Raw genomic sequence first — 13,914 nt, 5'->3', positions numbered from 1 at the left:
TAAAAATTAAAAAATGTTAAGTGGAAGATGACTTGTTGGGGCTTAATTTGTTCAACATGCTTAACAGTTCCTCCTCAAGTTCACTAGCATTAGACCTTTCCTAAAGGAAATAGAGCTCCCCAAAGCAGGTCAAAAATCAGCACTGTAGTTATTACCAGTAAACCGCAGGAGCTCAGACCTGGGACCTGTGAGCAGGTCTTCACACTCTTACTTGAAGAAACACGAAAATACGTATCATGCCAAAACTTTATGAGAAACTCCAGAAACAAACGTGCCACCAAATGGAAAAGTCATTTAATTCAAAAATCATACTTCCACTCGTTTCATAAGGATTGTCACATAAACCAAGCAAATGAAAGAAAGCCAAGTTTCAGAGGCCACTCGACAGGAACCGTATTGTCTTTATAGATAGCCTTAGTGACGCAAAAGCACATTTTTCAAAAAGCCTCAACATGGCAAGACTATTATTACTAATGACAGGGAACAAGTTCTAGTCTAGTCACAAATTACTTTTTAATGACAGAATTGGATTTAACACAGCAGTCAATATTCAATACTGAACTGAAGTTTAAAACAGTGCATTATTTACGGTTTAAAAAAATTTAAAGTGCCACTTTTAAGTATTTTATTGATATTATATCACACAGCACTTTGCAGTATACTCAAAGGTAGCCTAAATTATGAGTTAAACATGCAAACAGTTTCTTCTCCAAAATATGGACAAAATGTCTTTGAGAGTGCTTGTGAGCGCTAGCCTAGTATTAGCGACTACAGGTTTAGGAGTTTGATCTGTTTTTCAACACGACTTTTAATAAGTGAATAAGGGATATAGCTGTAGATAGTAACCATCTGATAAATACGAAGTTTTAAAATGGCACTTAATTTACATCTTTTGTCATTTTTATAGTCAACAGCCTGCCGTTTCTCTAACTCCCAACTTCTAACTCTTAAAGGCTCCAAAGGCTCAGCAAATGCCAGCTTATGGAAGAGTCTGGATCTTTGCCTATGTAGATGTGTGCTTTACATACACAAACACATACTAATACGCAGATGCTTTAGAATCAACAGAGGAACTTCTTTTCACAGGTATAAGGTTGACCCTGGCTTCCGGATACCCAAGGTAGCTGTCTGTAGGTGTCTGTCAGGACAATTTTGTAGAAAGGGATGTACAATGTCTTGACCTCTCCGGGACTGCTCCAGGTAAATTTGACATTTTGATTATCAATACTCTGGTTCTGACTACGCTCAAGAGAATTTTCATATACTACTAACTGCTCTTCTTATATGGGACTGGGACTGTGCCAAGCCTTTGCTCCCTACAGTATTCCACCTTCTTGAAAGACGTTTCCGTCTTGTAGTGTCCTGGAAAACTTTTATGAAAGTATTAGCTGCAAACTTCCTCTGTGATGTATTTTTCCCTATTAAGAACTATATTTATTTCTTGTAAAAACAATCCTAAGATCTTCAACGTGGTTCACCTTTTACTTTCTGTCTGCTCCCGGCACTACTTCACATCCAATACCTTTTCACCCAAGAATACAAGTGCTTCCATCGGGAGACCACATGTGAGCAAGGGCTGGTGGCTCTGAAGGACATCTGGATTCTCTACATGGGTCTCTCCCTGTGCTGTGAGAAGTTCTTCAGTTACACAAGGACCGTAGGCGGCGAAAGGAAAAAAGCTAATTATTACTTGTCGGAGTCTTGTCTCAGGCATGCTGTAGGATTGTGCAAGGTTCATTGCTCTGCTGGTGTCATTTTGATGCTACAATTACAGAGAAGTGGTTCAGCACCCAGCAGATCAGCGTGGCTGCCAAACGCATTTGAACACAGGATACATTTTTTAAACACCAGCAAAGGGTGTGTCAGAGGACACCCAGTTGACTTAAAAGACATGTGGGGCAGGGTTGTCTAGGTAACTGATTACCATCAAGTTTGCCAGAAAATGACAGGTAACTCGGAACAGAATACCCAGGACATTCCTTTTTAAGTCAGGGAGCTATTTGGTTTCTTCAGTGGTGGCTACCTACTTGGGTAATACGGTTGCTCATCAAACATTCTGCACTGCAACATGCTGTGGGTACCATGGTGGCCACTGCTGTACCTGGGACTCCTGTGTCTGTAAAACTGTTGGTCCCAACTTGGTTTTGGCAACAGAAGCCAGAGAATGAAAGGTGCCAGTAAATAGTCACGAATAAGGGATCAAATTACCTTTAGCCAATTATTTCTGTCTCCCTACCCTTCAACCATGGGTGCTTTGGCAGTCTCTGTAGTCAAGACGGAACTTCTGGAGTGACTGGAGTTGCTGTTGTCAGGAGACCTAGGTCATAGAAGGATTTCCCTCTGAGCTACAGGAATGCACGTGCAACCCTGGAGTCCTGGAAATGCCTGAAATGATCTTGTCACTAGCATGGCTCTGTCCTGCTAACGCCAATCTGCCAATACTTGATGGCTTATTTTCTTTCTCTTTGCCTCTCCATCCAAAAGAGCACTCAGCAAAAGGAGATAAACTAGAATTACACTGAATTTGTTTGGTCTGGCAGAGGTAAACACATAATGGCTGTAGAAATACTCAAACATTAAGTGAAAAACTGGCTCCAATTATAGGATATTAAGGAAGGCTGTGCTATGCAGGGTCCATCTCTATACACTGATTTTTGAAAACAGAAGAGAATATCATCAGTCTTGAGCAAGTCAAGAATTTACTCGCTTAGGGGCAGGGATTTGAAACTACTTCTTTCACAGCATGGCCTTCTGCAGCCATGGAATTCCTTGAGTACCCAAAGGAGGAGGGACAGACTGCTCATATGCCCAAGAAAAGATTCAGGCTCTGGATGCCTCATACCAGGGCCTTACAAAAGAAACACAAGGTTCCTCGGAGAGCTCGGGGATCTTGGTCCATAGTCCTCCACTCCGGTACCTAGTTCATTCTTCTCATCTGCCCTCAAGTTCCCTATTCAGCAGAATTAGGGGCCGGGGGGCAGAGATGATAGAGAAGGTAAAATCTATTTTTGGTCTTCCAATTCCTTCCCTATTTGTTGGCTCATATTCTGAAAGGTTTCTCCAGTTCTGTAGCAAATGGGGAGGAGGTGAGCCTGGCTGGGGAAAGGAAGGAGAGCAGCCATCTGTCACATGCCCAGCATGGCTACAGGGAAGCTGGGAAGGGGTCTACTGAAAAATGCAGGTTGGCAACAGCTCCATTTCCCTCCAGCTTCAGATCAGGGCCAATTGAGGAGGGAGGGACAAGCTTCCAAGCAGTCGAGCTGGGGCCAAGTGTCGACAGCGATGCTTTAGCGAGGAGCTCCTCAAATCAGGGCCTGGGCCTCCTGCTCCCCTAGGTTAGCTCTAGTTAAGGTTCCAGTGTGGCAGGTGACAATTCGAAATGACAAATATGTTAACAACAATATTTTGAGCTCTTTCTATTTAGGACGCACAGTGGCACAGAGTAGGCTTGTCCCCTCAGGCCCCGCTGAACAGACCCTTGAGCTGTCCAAGGTCTGCAGGGAGTATGTGGAGCCGGTTTGTGGATTCTCTTTCTTCTTGGGTTTGCAGTGAGAGCTTTCCTGACTCCTCTCTTGGTCTTATCCAGTCTCAGTGCTTATTCCCTGATTCAGTGGTAGCGTTTTGCTTGCTGCTGGATGAGGTCCTGCACCACCACTGTGTAAATCCTTGAGCTGATGAACGGAATCACCATATCTAAAATTTCAAACCATCTCTAAAGCTGTCACGGCAATCTCTATCCCTCTGTAGAGTTTTTCTCTTATTTTGGGGTGACAGGAAATGTGAGATGAACAGGAAGGGAAGTATTTAGGGGAAGGGAAAGCAGCAGTGTACTGAGGACCAAAGATCCTAAGAAGCCAGTTTTTCCTAGAACTTAAGACACACACAACATTTACAAAATAGCTCGGCCTCATGTATACAGCCTTAAAGATGTTCCGAGGAGTTAGATATAAGGAACATGCAACTATCCCAACACCTTCTGTCCTGACACCTTGGGGTACCAAGAAATACACCTGAGAAGAAACATGGAAAACAAAATCTAACTCCTAGCCCCACCTATGTGAATCCTGAGCTGCTTCATACTACCCAGCAAGAGTTCTTTGAAACATTCATTGCCTGAAAATGCTCTTTCTCTCTCCAAATTCAAAGCCCAAGAAAAGCTCAAAAACACATTTGCATAAAGAAGACTGAACACCATCAGTGAGTCATGCCCACCAACCAGAGCCAGCAGAGAGTGTATAGAAATGTTTTCTCCTTTCTCAAGGCCAGAGAGGGGATGACTTGCCCCCGGTCGCTCCCTCATACACACACCTCTATAACAACCAGAGCTTAAACGTGTGGAGCGACAGCAACTAGCTTCAAGAGTATCAAATATAAAACTTTGCCATATAATATTTCAAATCACTCTATTTACAAGTTTATCTTTAAAAAAAAAAGTAAAAGATACAGTAATTCAACACAATTCAAGTTTTTCTCTTCTTTAAGCTTCCCTAAACAGGAATTCCAGAAGCGGGGAGCACTCTGGAACAATGCTGCCATTCCGAGGGGCTCCTGGGGAGCCTGACGGTCCATCAATTTGGAGTCTGTCTGCCCAGAGTCACTCTTGCAAGGACATTCGAATGCAGAAGACACTGAGAACTCTGTTCTTTGAAGGCCAAGTGAATGTGAAATGTCCAGGCCCAACTTTCCCACCCCAGGTAATCTTCCAGAAGACCCGGCCCCTTCTGGACCAGGAAACTCTCTTTCTCAGAAGGTACCCATTCCATCTTTCCATGCCTCCTGAATCAGAATGGCTTATACTATTAGTCTTGTGCCTCAAAAGCCTGAGAAACAATTCCCTTTTTCTGAGTGGCAGTGAACACATATGTCCTTTAAAACTACAGGCCACAGGGTTAGCCCTGAAATCACCCCTGAAAGCCACCAGGGCACCAGTGCTCAGCAGCGCAGGGTACTGCCACGGGGCTGGTCAGTGAGGGACTACAGGCATGCGAGGGCAGGGGAAGGGACGGGAACGGGAGACCATGATGGAACAAGTCAAAGGGAGGATGTCACCTGTGAAGAAGCAGTATACTGCCCGCTATAAAGCATGGAAGAACAGAAATATTAAACCTGTATGTGATTTAATCTCAAGAGGTTACTAGAGTTTGCTCCAAATATATCCTGATGCTGCTGAAATTCATCAGAAAGGGAAAAGTTCCCAGCTGCCATTCTGTCTGCCCCGAGCAGACCACTCTAATTCCTTGCCCTTCTGCTTCAGGTTGTTGGAAAACCATTCAAAAAATGACCATAAAGCAGGGAAAAAAATATCATGCAAAAAGTGTGTTATTTTTTTGGTTTGGTTTCAGAGTAGGTTGGGTTGCCGTGGTTACGAGGTGATGGCAGCCCTCAGTGGCAGAGAAGTTCCTAGCTTGGGAGGGGGAACGTGGGGTGTGTGTGTTCCCCTTGCAAGAGGGGACTGAGCTGAATTCTGCCGATGCTTGGCCGAGGCTGCCTGGAGATGGTGAGAGATTGCATTTTATGTAAACAGTGCCGTAACCCCTCTCCCTCCTGCATGCAAACAGACAGACCCAGCTGCCTGTAGCACTGTGGGCCTCAAGTATTTGGAGTGGGGTAAAGAGAGTGTCTACTGTAAACAGAAGCAATGGGCCCAGCCTGGGTCTCAGAGCCAATGCCCAGCCCTGCCAGACTTAAGCTACACTGCATGCTCTTGAGGACTACTTACATCTTTCTTACTTCCTTTCTCAGAAGGTTGGGGGTTTGGATGACTGCTGAAACAAATGAATCCTCCCTATTTAGGGCGCTAAAGGAGAGGAATGGCTTTGCCAGCTGTTCTCTCGGTTATCAGAATCAAATGGTCTCCACTGCTGATTTCCTTCTGTTCCTTGCAGTATCACCGCATGCCAGCTGCCATGGTCATGGGGATGGGTGCTCCAGAGTTCACAGAAACATTTGCGTTGACAGGTAGTAACCGAGTCAGTCACCCTGAATTTCTCAGTGGCAAAGAGAAACGGCCTCCAACACTGCAATCAGCGGTTGTCATGGATACCATGGAAAGCTCAGCAGGTCTGCTGGGGCCCACGGTTAAAAGAACTCCACGTAGTTCTCAGGGATGAGGCCAGTCTTTCCGTTCAGAGTCCCTTCCAACCAGCCAGGCTCCTGAGATGGATGAACTGTACAGGAAGACGGGAGAGAGACAGCGAGAAAACGTTACAGATAGGGGAGGTGGTGGACATGTGAGAGAACAAATGAGCGCAGTCGCCTGTTATGTTATATGTTTCCAGGACTTGTTTAGACCAGGGGTTCTTAACTTCTTGTGGGACATAAGTGTTCCAATAAAGGTCATTCTGAAAGTTCTCTATAACAAAAAAAAGGGAAATAGACACAGCCATTCAAAATTTTGCATACAATTTTTGGAGTTTCGTAGACTTTCTGAAGTTGCTGGCTTAAACTATTAAGAGGTGACAGATTTTTCCTTTTGAGGTTAGAAGTCGGTTATGGTGTTCCATCCATAAATTTATCTAACCATCCATCCATCTATCCATCCATCCATGTACCCATCTATCTACCCAGTAATGCCTATGACCCAAGTGGAGTGCCCATGGAGGAATGCTAAGAACTAATTTTTAAAGGTATCTAGTATGCATTTCACTAACCTAATTATGCATTTTACTTTCCCTTAAATCCTTACCCTCTGATTCTAATCTTCCTACAAATCTCTCCACCTTTCTTTGGGCAATCTAGAGCCTTTGAATAGCCCCCTCTCTGTTCCGCCCATACCCTTTCTTATTTTTCTTTCCTGTTCTCTAGAATTTTCCTCCCTCCTACATACAAGACTCAAGGCTGTCTTCTTCCTCTTTCTCTGGTAACTTTCAAAATTTCTGTCCCTTTGATTTTTCAATATCCAAGAAATCTACCCCATTTCTGTGCTATCACAATCCATCTTCATGGAGACTACTGTGATACTGTAAAGATTACATAAAATCCAACTGAGGCTGCAAAGTCCAATAGCAGGAAGAAAGAGAGAAGGAATCATGGGACCTGGAGATGGCAGGGGCACGGTGTTCATGCTTGTGAACCGGCAAAATACAAATCACTCTTAATGGGAAAGGCAGTGCATTTGCTCTTAATGTATTAGGAAAACTCCAATTTTCTGAGATTGTTCGTAAAGAATGAATTTTCCCCTATTCCCTTCCTAGGCTAATTAAGTGACTTCCTGAGCTTGTTTTAGAAAAGCATTTCCGCCCCCAATGCTACTACATAACTTTAGTTTCAGTTTGTAGGAAAAGAAGCAAGAACAGAAACCAAAGGAAGCAATGGGCAAGCAGCGAAAGAACACACATTGAGGCTTCAGGAAGGTCAGTGTCAAGGTAATCTTGAATGCTTCTTCAGGAAAAGACAAGGTCAAACATCTATCAGTTGGCCTCCAAAATGCTTACATAATTTCCTATCAGTAGGCTTCAGGAATAAACCAAAAATACTAAGGGTATTTTGGATTCATGACATCCACACAGAGGAGTCTGGAAGAGAAGAGCATGGGAGAATACAACACAACTTAAAAGCAACCTGGTCTCTCCAACGATGAAGCTCTCTCAACTTATCCTGAAGATACTAGCACCCAAACACCACTGCCTTCTGCCCAGCCATCCAGCTGACAATGTTAATTAAGATCACTTGAATTTTTTGTACCTATAAAGTGATTATAATAAAACTCCAGTGCCAGGAGCCAATATGGAGACAGCACTCAGCAGAGAGCCAGAATTTGTCAATAGGAGATCCTGTATCATTTGACCAGTCATTTGGATGAGTCAACAAGGCTCTCTCCTGGTAAAATCTTGGTGAGCGCCTGATCTCAATACCCACTGAAGCTTTGGAAAACCTCAAATGTTCAAAAGCAAAACAAACAGACAAACTCCCTCCCCAAAATAAAAGATCTAGAAAGAACAACCAAACAACCAACCAACCAAATACAACAAAACCAAAATAAGACCCTTCCCAGTTTACAGCAAAGCTCCTAGTTGAATGGTTATTCCACTGGATACATTGAGTCTCTCTCTTTCAGACATTCTCCCTTCCTGGCCAGCTGTTCAAATGCAGCTCAGGTGCTGAGGTGCTAACAACTAAAAACATTAAAAATGGGATTTGCCGAGTAAGGGATGAATGAGAGAGGACAAAGGAGGCCCCTCCAAGCCGAAGAACAAGAGTTAGGACAAGGGACAGTGAAGCCTTCTGGTCAGACTGCTGACTCACTGGGGGCTTTGAGCTGGGCTTATTAAGGCCTGGCACCAAACCATGTGCATCCAAATCACCTGCACGGTTATTAAAACTGGGCCGCGTGGCACACCTGTTGAAAGAGAATCCCTAGGAGTGAGGCCCAGGGATATGTATTTTATTTTATTTTTAAAGTAGGCTTCATGCCCAATGCAGGGCTCCAACTCACGACCCTGAGATCAAGACCTGAGCTGAGATCAAGAGTCAAACACTTAACTGACTGAGGCACTCAGGTGCCCCCCAGGGATCTGTTATTTTTACCTTAATCACAGAAAGGTAAGGGTTATGACTTTTCTGTGCCCAAATGCTTCTGGAATGAGGGTGGTCATAAGAAAGTGCAAATTCTCACCTATGGATAGAGGAGGGGAAGCAACATCAGATGCCCTTTGCCCTGCTGTTGTCTTCTGTCTCCCCTCCTCCCACTTCTCGACTCTGCTGAAGCCCTACCTCCTTCAGAAACACCAGCACGGAATCCAGTCTACCTGTTCCCTCTTTTCTCCAAACTCCTGGAATACTCATAGCACATTCCACACGTTATTCACGGGTCCTGTTAACACTGTTCAAATGTGTTATGCATTGCTTCCTTTACTAGTTTTTTAGGATGTTTTAGTCTGTACTGTATCACTCAATATTCTTCAATGACTCCCCTCTGACTGTCAATTATGATAGAAGCTAACACCTAGAAATAGTGACTGGGAAGCAGCCATGGGCTGCTGAGGTTTGGATATGCGTCAATTTCTTTGATCTTAAAGATCCCAGCTTGTATCTTGGTATCCATATTTCACAAATGAGAAAATTAAGGGTCAGAAAGGTAAATTAATTTGTGCAGGATCACAATGGTATGACTAGAATTTGAACGCAGTTTCTTTGACTCCAGAGACCAAGCCCGTTATGCTTCTAATTCAACCAGAGAATGTGGTCTTTGGGGATAAGAATGATACATATACACATACACATACATATGTACATCCCAAGTGGTGGGTCTTTTGCTAAGTGCTTTGCCTGCCTCATCTCCTTTCACCTTCAGAATGACTGTGAACTCAGTTCTGCTATTATCCCCGTTTTACTGATAAGAAACTGAGGCTCAGAGACGTTAAGCATTTTGCCCCTAAATACACAGCTGGCAGATGATGGAGATCGATGTGAATCCGGGATATCTGACCCCAGACTCTGTGGTCTAACCACTACTGCTTTTGCCTAGCCCAAAGCTTTGGATATTAACAGTGTTCGTATGCACTTATTGAGCTGAACTGAGCCCATGCCCAACTTTCTGAACTACACCAGTGTCCAATGTGCCACATAAACACACGAAGCACTGCAGTGAGCTGGCTCGGCAGCTCTCCAGCCCAGCAAGCAAATAATACAAGCAGCTCCTGATGTGGATGTGCTTCCTGCCAAGCATTTTCAGCTTCATCCATCTATGCTCCATACACCCCTGTATACACAACTCATGCTCTCTCCTTTTCCTTTTCTCACTGTGGAAAAGGAACAAGCATGTGACTAAGGTCTCTAGTGGCTGGCTGTCCCTAAGGGAAGAAGCACTGGCTGGAAGAGGCACAGATCCCTGTGTAGGTGAATATATTTACTCATGTAACAAGTGTTTATTAAGCACCACCCTGTGCCAGACACTAAGCTAGGACCTTGCACACGGTACAAAGCAAGCAGAAAAGATTCTGCTCTCGGAAAGGGGCAATGTATCAGTAAATAAGCACATAATTTTAGGTAGTGATGAAGGAGGAGAAAGAGACTGGGATAGGGATGTGGGTATGGGAAGGAGCTCAAAAAGCTAAAACCTAAATGATCTAAAGGAGCTAGCCAGGCAGTGGGTAGTGCAAGTACAAAGGCCCTAAGGTCGGGAAAAGCCTGCTATGATTTCAGAACAGTGGTCTGTAAATTTTTCTCAAAGAACCACTCTGTAAATGTGTATCTCTACTCAATTCTGCAATTGTAGCACCATGGCTAACATGTAGACAAAAAGGCATGGGTAGCTATGTTCCAACAAAACTTTATTTACAAAAACAGGCAGTGGGCTGGATTTGAGTAGCAGGTCATAGTTTGCTAACCCTAGCAGAGAACATAGGGAAAGTGTGCGAGGCTGCAGCGTATCAAGTGAGGAAGGGAAGGGCCAGGCGGCAGGAACAAGACCGTGGAGACGCCGATCAGCAATTCTCGGAGGACCAGGAGGCCACTGGGATAGGTGAAGGAGAATAACATGATGCGATTTTCAAACATCGCTCTGGCTGCTGCGTAGGGAAGGGTTATGGGGGCAAGAGTGGAAATGACAAGTCTGTGTTGGCAGCAGGTGGAAACAGCTGGGTGAGAGATAGAGTTGGCTTGGGCCTGTGTTTGGATTTGGCAGTAGGCACGGCCGGGGGGTCCAAAAGACTCCACTGAGGACCCTCCCCCACAACCCCACTGGTAGAGCAACCCATGATCCCCTGGGAGGATGCTCTCTGTCTCTGAAGGAAACCTGGGGCAGCCCAGAGTGGGTCTTGCACTCATGCTGGATCCCATACTTTGGCAATGAATGGATCCAGCCCATCTCAAATCTTGATCAAATTGTCCCAAGAACCCAATTTTAGTGAATGCCGTGTGCATTTTCCAGGTATCGCTAATCACACTGCCATAAAATGACTAATGTTCTTGGGAACACGAGTTATTTCTCTTTCTCTTTCGTTACTAACTGAGGTGCTCTTGGTGAAAAATGCTATTTCCTAGTAGGCTGGCAAGGGCTGACAGTGGAGTTATTTCCGAGTAATGCACATCCATTCCCCACTGCACAAAGTCCCAAAGCCGACTGAACAGCACAGCTCACATTTGCAGCACAGGCCCCTGGAACCCAAAGGCTTGGAGATTAATCATTATGAAACAACAGACTTTCCCCTCAGGGTGCCCCTCCTTCTTCTTCCTCCTCATCCCTTCTTCTTGATGCTGAGAAAGACAACACACACACAACTCCCTAAGCCTGTCATTAGGAAACTTCCCTCCAATTGGTCTGATGATTCAATCTGACAGCTACAGAACATCCAACTTAAATGGCTCTTACCTGAAGTCTCCACCAAGAAACTAGCAGGAGACAGAACAAGGGAAGTGCTCTCTGCCTAACGTGCTAACCTTTTTTTCTCCCCTAATGCCCACGTAAAGGGAGGGGGATAATGGGGTATATGCAGTGTTTTCTAAAAATCGGGCATGATAAATATCACCAGCCAAACCAATCTAAACAGAGGATTCACATGTTGTCAGGTGGAGGCAGGTGGCAAGGTGACATGGTACAATCCCTTTGTAAGAACACTCTTACAGGCAGCTCCTGAAGCTATTAACCTGTGTGATCTAGGGGGCCCCTCCCCCACCTAGGTCTATCAACAAGAGAACAGCAAACACAGGTCCTCACAAAGATCAGTACACAAATGTTTACAGCCGCATTACTCCTAACAGCCAAAGAGTAGAAACAATCAAAATGCTATCAACTGACAAATGGATAAATAAAACGTGTTATACCACAGGAGGGAAGATTACTCAGCAGTGAAATGGAAGGAAGTCCTGACGTATGCTACATACAACAGGGATGAGCCTTGAAAATACTATGCTGAGTGAAAGCAGCCACTGACAAAAAGCCCACATGCTGTATAATTCGGTTTACATGAAATATCCAGAGCAGGCAAATAAATAATGACAGAAAGGAGATGAGGGGTTCCCTGGGCTGAAAGGGGCAGGTCACGGCGTATGCGGAGCATGACTGCTGAAGGGCACAGGGTTTCTTTTCGGGGCAATGAAGATACTCTGGAATTAGATGGTAGTGATGGCTGCACAACTCTGAATCTACTAAAAAACCATGGAATTGCACATTTTAAAGGGGTAAATTATATGGTATGTGGATATCTCAATACAGTTGTTTGAAAAAAAAATACAAGGAGGCTGCACTCAAGAAAAGAGTCACAAACAAGATGCACACACATACACATACCTTTTGAGAGTTAAAACCAACTCTGTCCCTGAGATCAGGGGTCCTCTCTGCAGTCACAGTGAATGGCTGATAGGAACAAGGCAGTCCCTTGCCCACAAGAGCAGTGAACTGGAGTTTAGAGGACAGACTTTAAATTCTGGATTCACCCGTAAATGTGGCAATCTCTCAAATCTTGCTCCTCTACAGGCAGAAGCCCCACCCCTGCTGACAGAGTAGGACACAGAAGCCTGTGCACGCGGCCTGCTCTGGTTTGTCTGTTGTGAGATCTGTGTCATGTGATGGCTGAGCTGTGATTCTACCTAGGGGCCTATTTGGACCAGGCACGCTTGTCAATGACATGGCTTTGGACAGCCTTCAGGGGACCAGCTTCACCTCAGGTCAGCCTGATTACTCCAGCTGCTGACAGGCAGGCAGCTGGGATGGCTGTTGGTATACTTTGGTATGCAAGGCACCCCGATGAAAGTTAATGGAGCAAAGGTTTAATTAAGGACAGTGCTTTTTGGGCTTGGGGAACCATAAAGGAGGACGTGGGCCCAGGAGGTCACATACAGTTAAGAGCTTGCCCCTGTCCCTACTGGCTCAGAAGGTCCAAGTGTGACCTCTGTGGCCTGTTCCCCAGTCGGTCCCCCATGCCTGATTATTATCTCTGCCACGGTGAATGCAGGGGCTGGGCACACAGAGGGGGCAGTCCCTTCGTGTGTGAATGCCATCAAGGGTGTCCCCAGGAGTCCATCTCTGCTCTGGCTTAGAATGTGAGGCTGGTAAAGACAGCCACGACTCAGAGAGTCAAGGTGTAGTGCCTACTGCCCAGCCAAGAGCCAGGCCTGGGTCATATCAGGGAAAAAGGTAAACACATCACTGTGAACTGTCAGAACAGCAGGCCCTTTACCTAGGACAGGCGAAACGATGACAATCATCCTACTAACAGTGTTGAATGCTTAATATGTGTTGAGTATTAAATATATGATGTGTGCACCACTCCACTCTTCCCTGCAACCGTCTGTTACCCTGGTATGACAGAAGTGAGGCACAGAGAGGCTGTCACTGCTTCAGGTCACAGAGGCACAAACCAGGACTTGTGCTTTGGTGGCCTGAATCTAGAGCTCAGGCTCGCCAGTGGGGGCCTTGGCTGCCCTGTATTTCTAGGTCTCAGGCAGGTGGCAGGAGGTGTGATCTAGGCCAACGTGAGGCACTCAGCCCTGAAGGGGAGTGCTTGGGCAACCTGCACTCACTCAGCCTTGCTCAGAAAATTTGCCACCACCCCACCTGAAGTCAAGAAGGCACCCCTAGAAAATGTCCACTTCCTGAAATCAGGCAGCTGCTCTGGGCTCCTCCTTTGGGCAAAACAAACACACCCTTTCACCCAAGCATCCACAAAGACGAACCCTAAAGGAGAAGTTGATCTGGCAAAAATCTCAGCAATAACAGAGACTCTGGCTTTTTCCCAGAAACATGATTTTCTCTTAGGTAAATGGTTATGACAAGTCATGGCATCAATACTCACTTAAAAAAAAAAATACCGCCTTTTTCTTGGTTTAGGGAAGAAAACAAACAAAAAGATCCAGGAAAAGGTACATCGAGTAAGTACTAGTTCCCAGTTCTACGGTGCAGGTGCCACGAATCCAGTTTCACACCAGGACACCTGAGCAGGACAGCTGGCAGTCTGCAGAGAGATGTGACTTAGA

The 13,914-nt window shown here is 45.2% G+C and overlaps 1 protein-coding gene across 2 annotated transcripts in view; it reads right to left on the bottom strand.

The window, feature by feature from the left end:
• Positions 1 to 272: 272 nt before the first annotated feature.
• The window catches only part of ARHGAP26 (Rho GTPase activating protein 26), a 427,668-nt gene continuing 414,026 nt past the window's right edge, over positions 273 to 13,914 (bottom strand). For both annotated transcript variants that reach the window (XM_047086326.1, XM_047086334.1), the window contains exon 23: positions 273 to 6,167. In XM_047086326.1, coding sequence (XP_046942282.1) covers positions 6,079 to 6,167 — 89 coding nt within the window. In that variant the 3' untranslated portion in view covers positions 273 to 6,078. The remainder of the gene's footprint in view (positions 6,168 to 13,914) is intronic.

Source organism: Lynx rufus, unplaced genomic scaffold (assembly GCF_022079265.1).
Source record: "Lynx rufus isolate CCGP_SWC_20201006 ecotype Redwood Valley unplaced genomic scaffold, mLynRuf1.p SCAF_1, whole genome shotgun sequence".
Lineage (NCBI taxonomy): Eukaryota > Metazoa > Chordata > Mammalia > Carnivora > Felidae > Lynx > Lynx rufus.
Note: the sequence above shows the minus strand (reverse complement) of the source record. Positions and strands in the feature narration are given on the sequence as shown.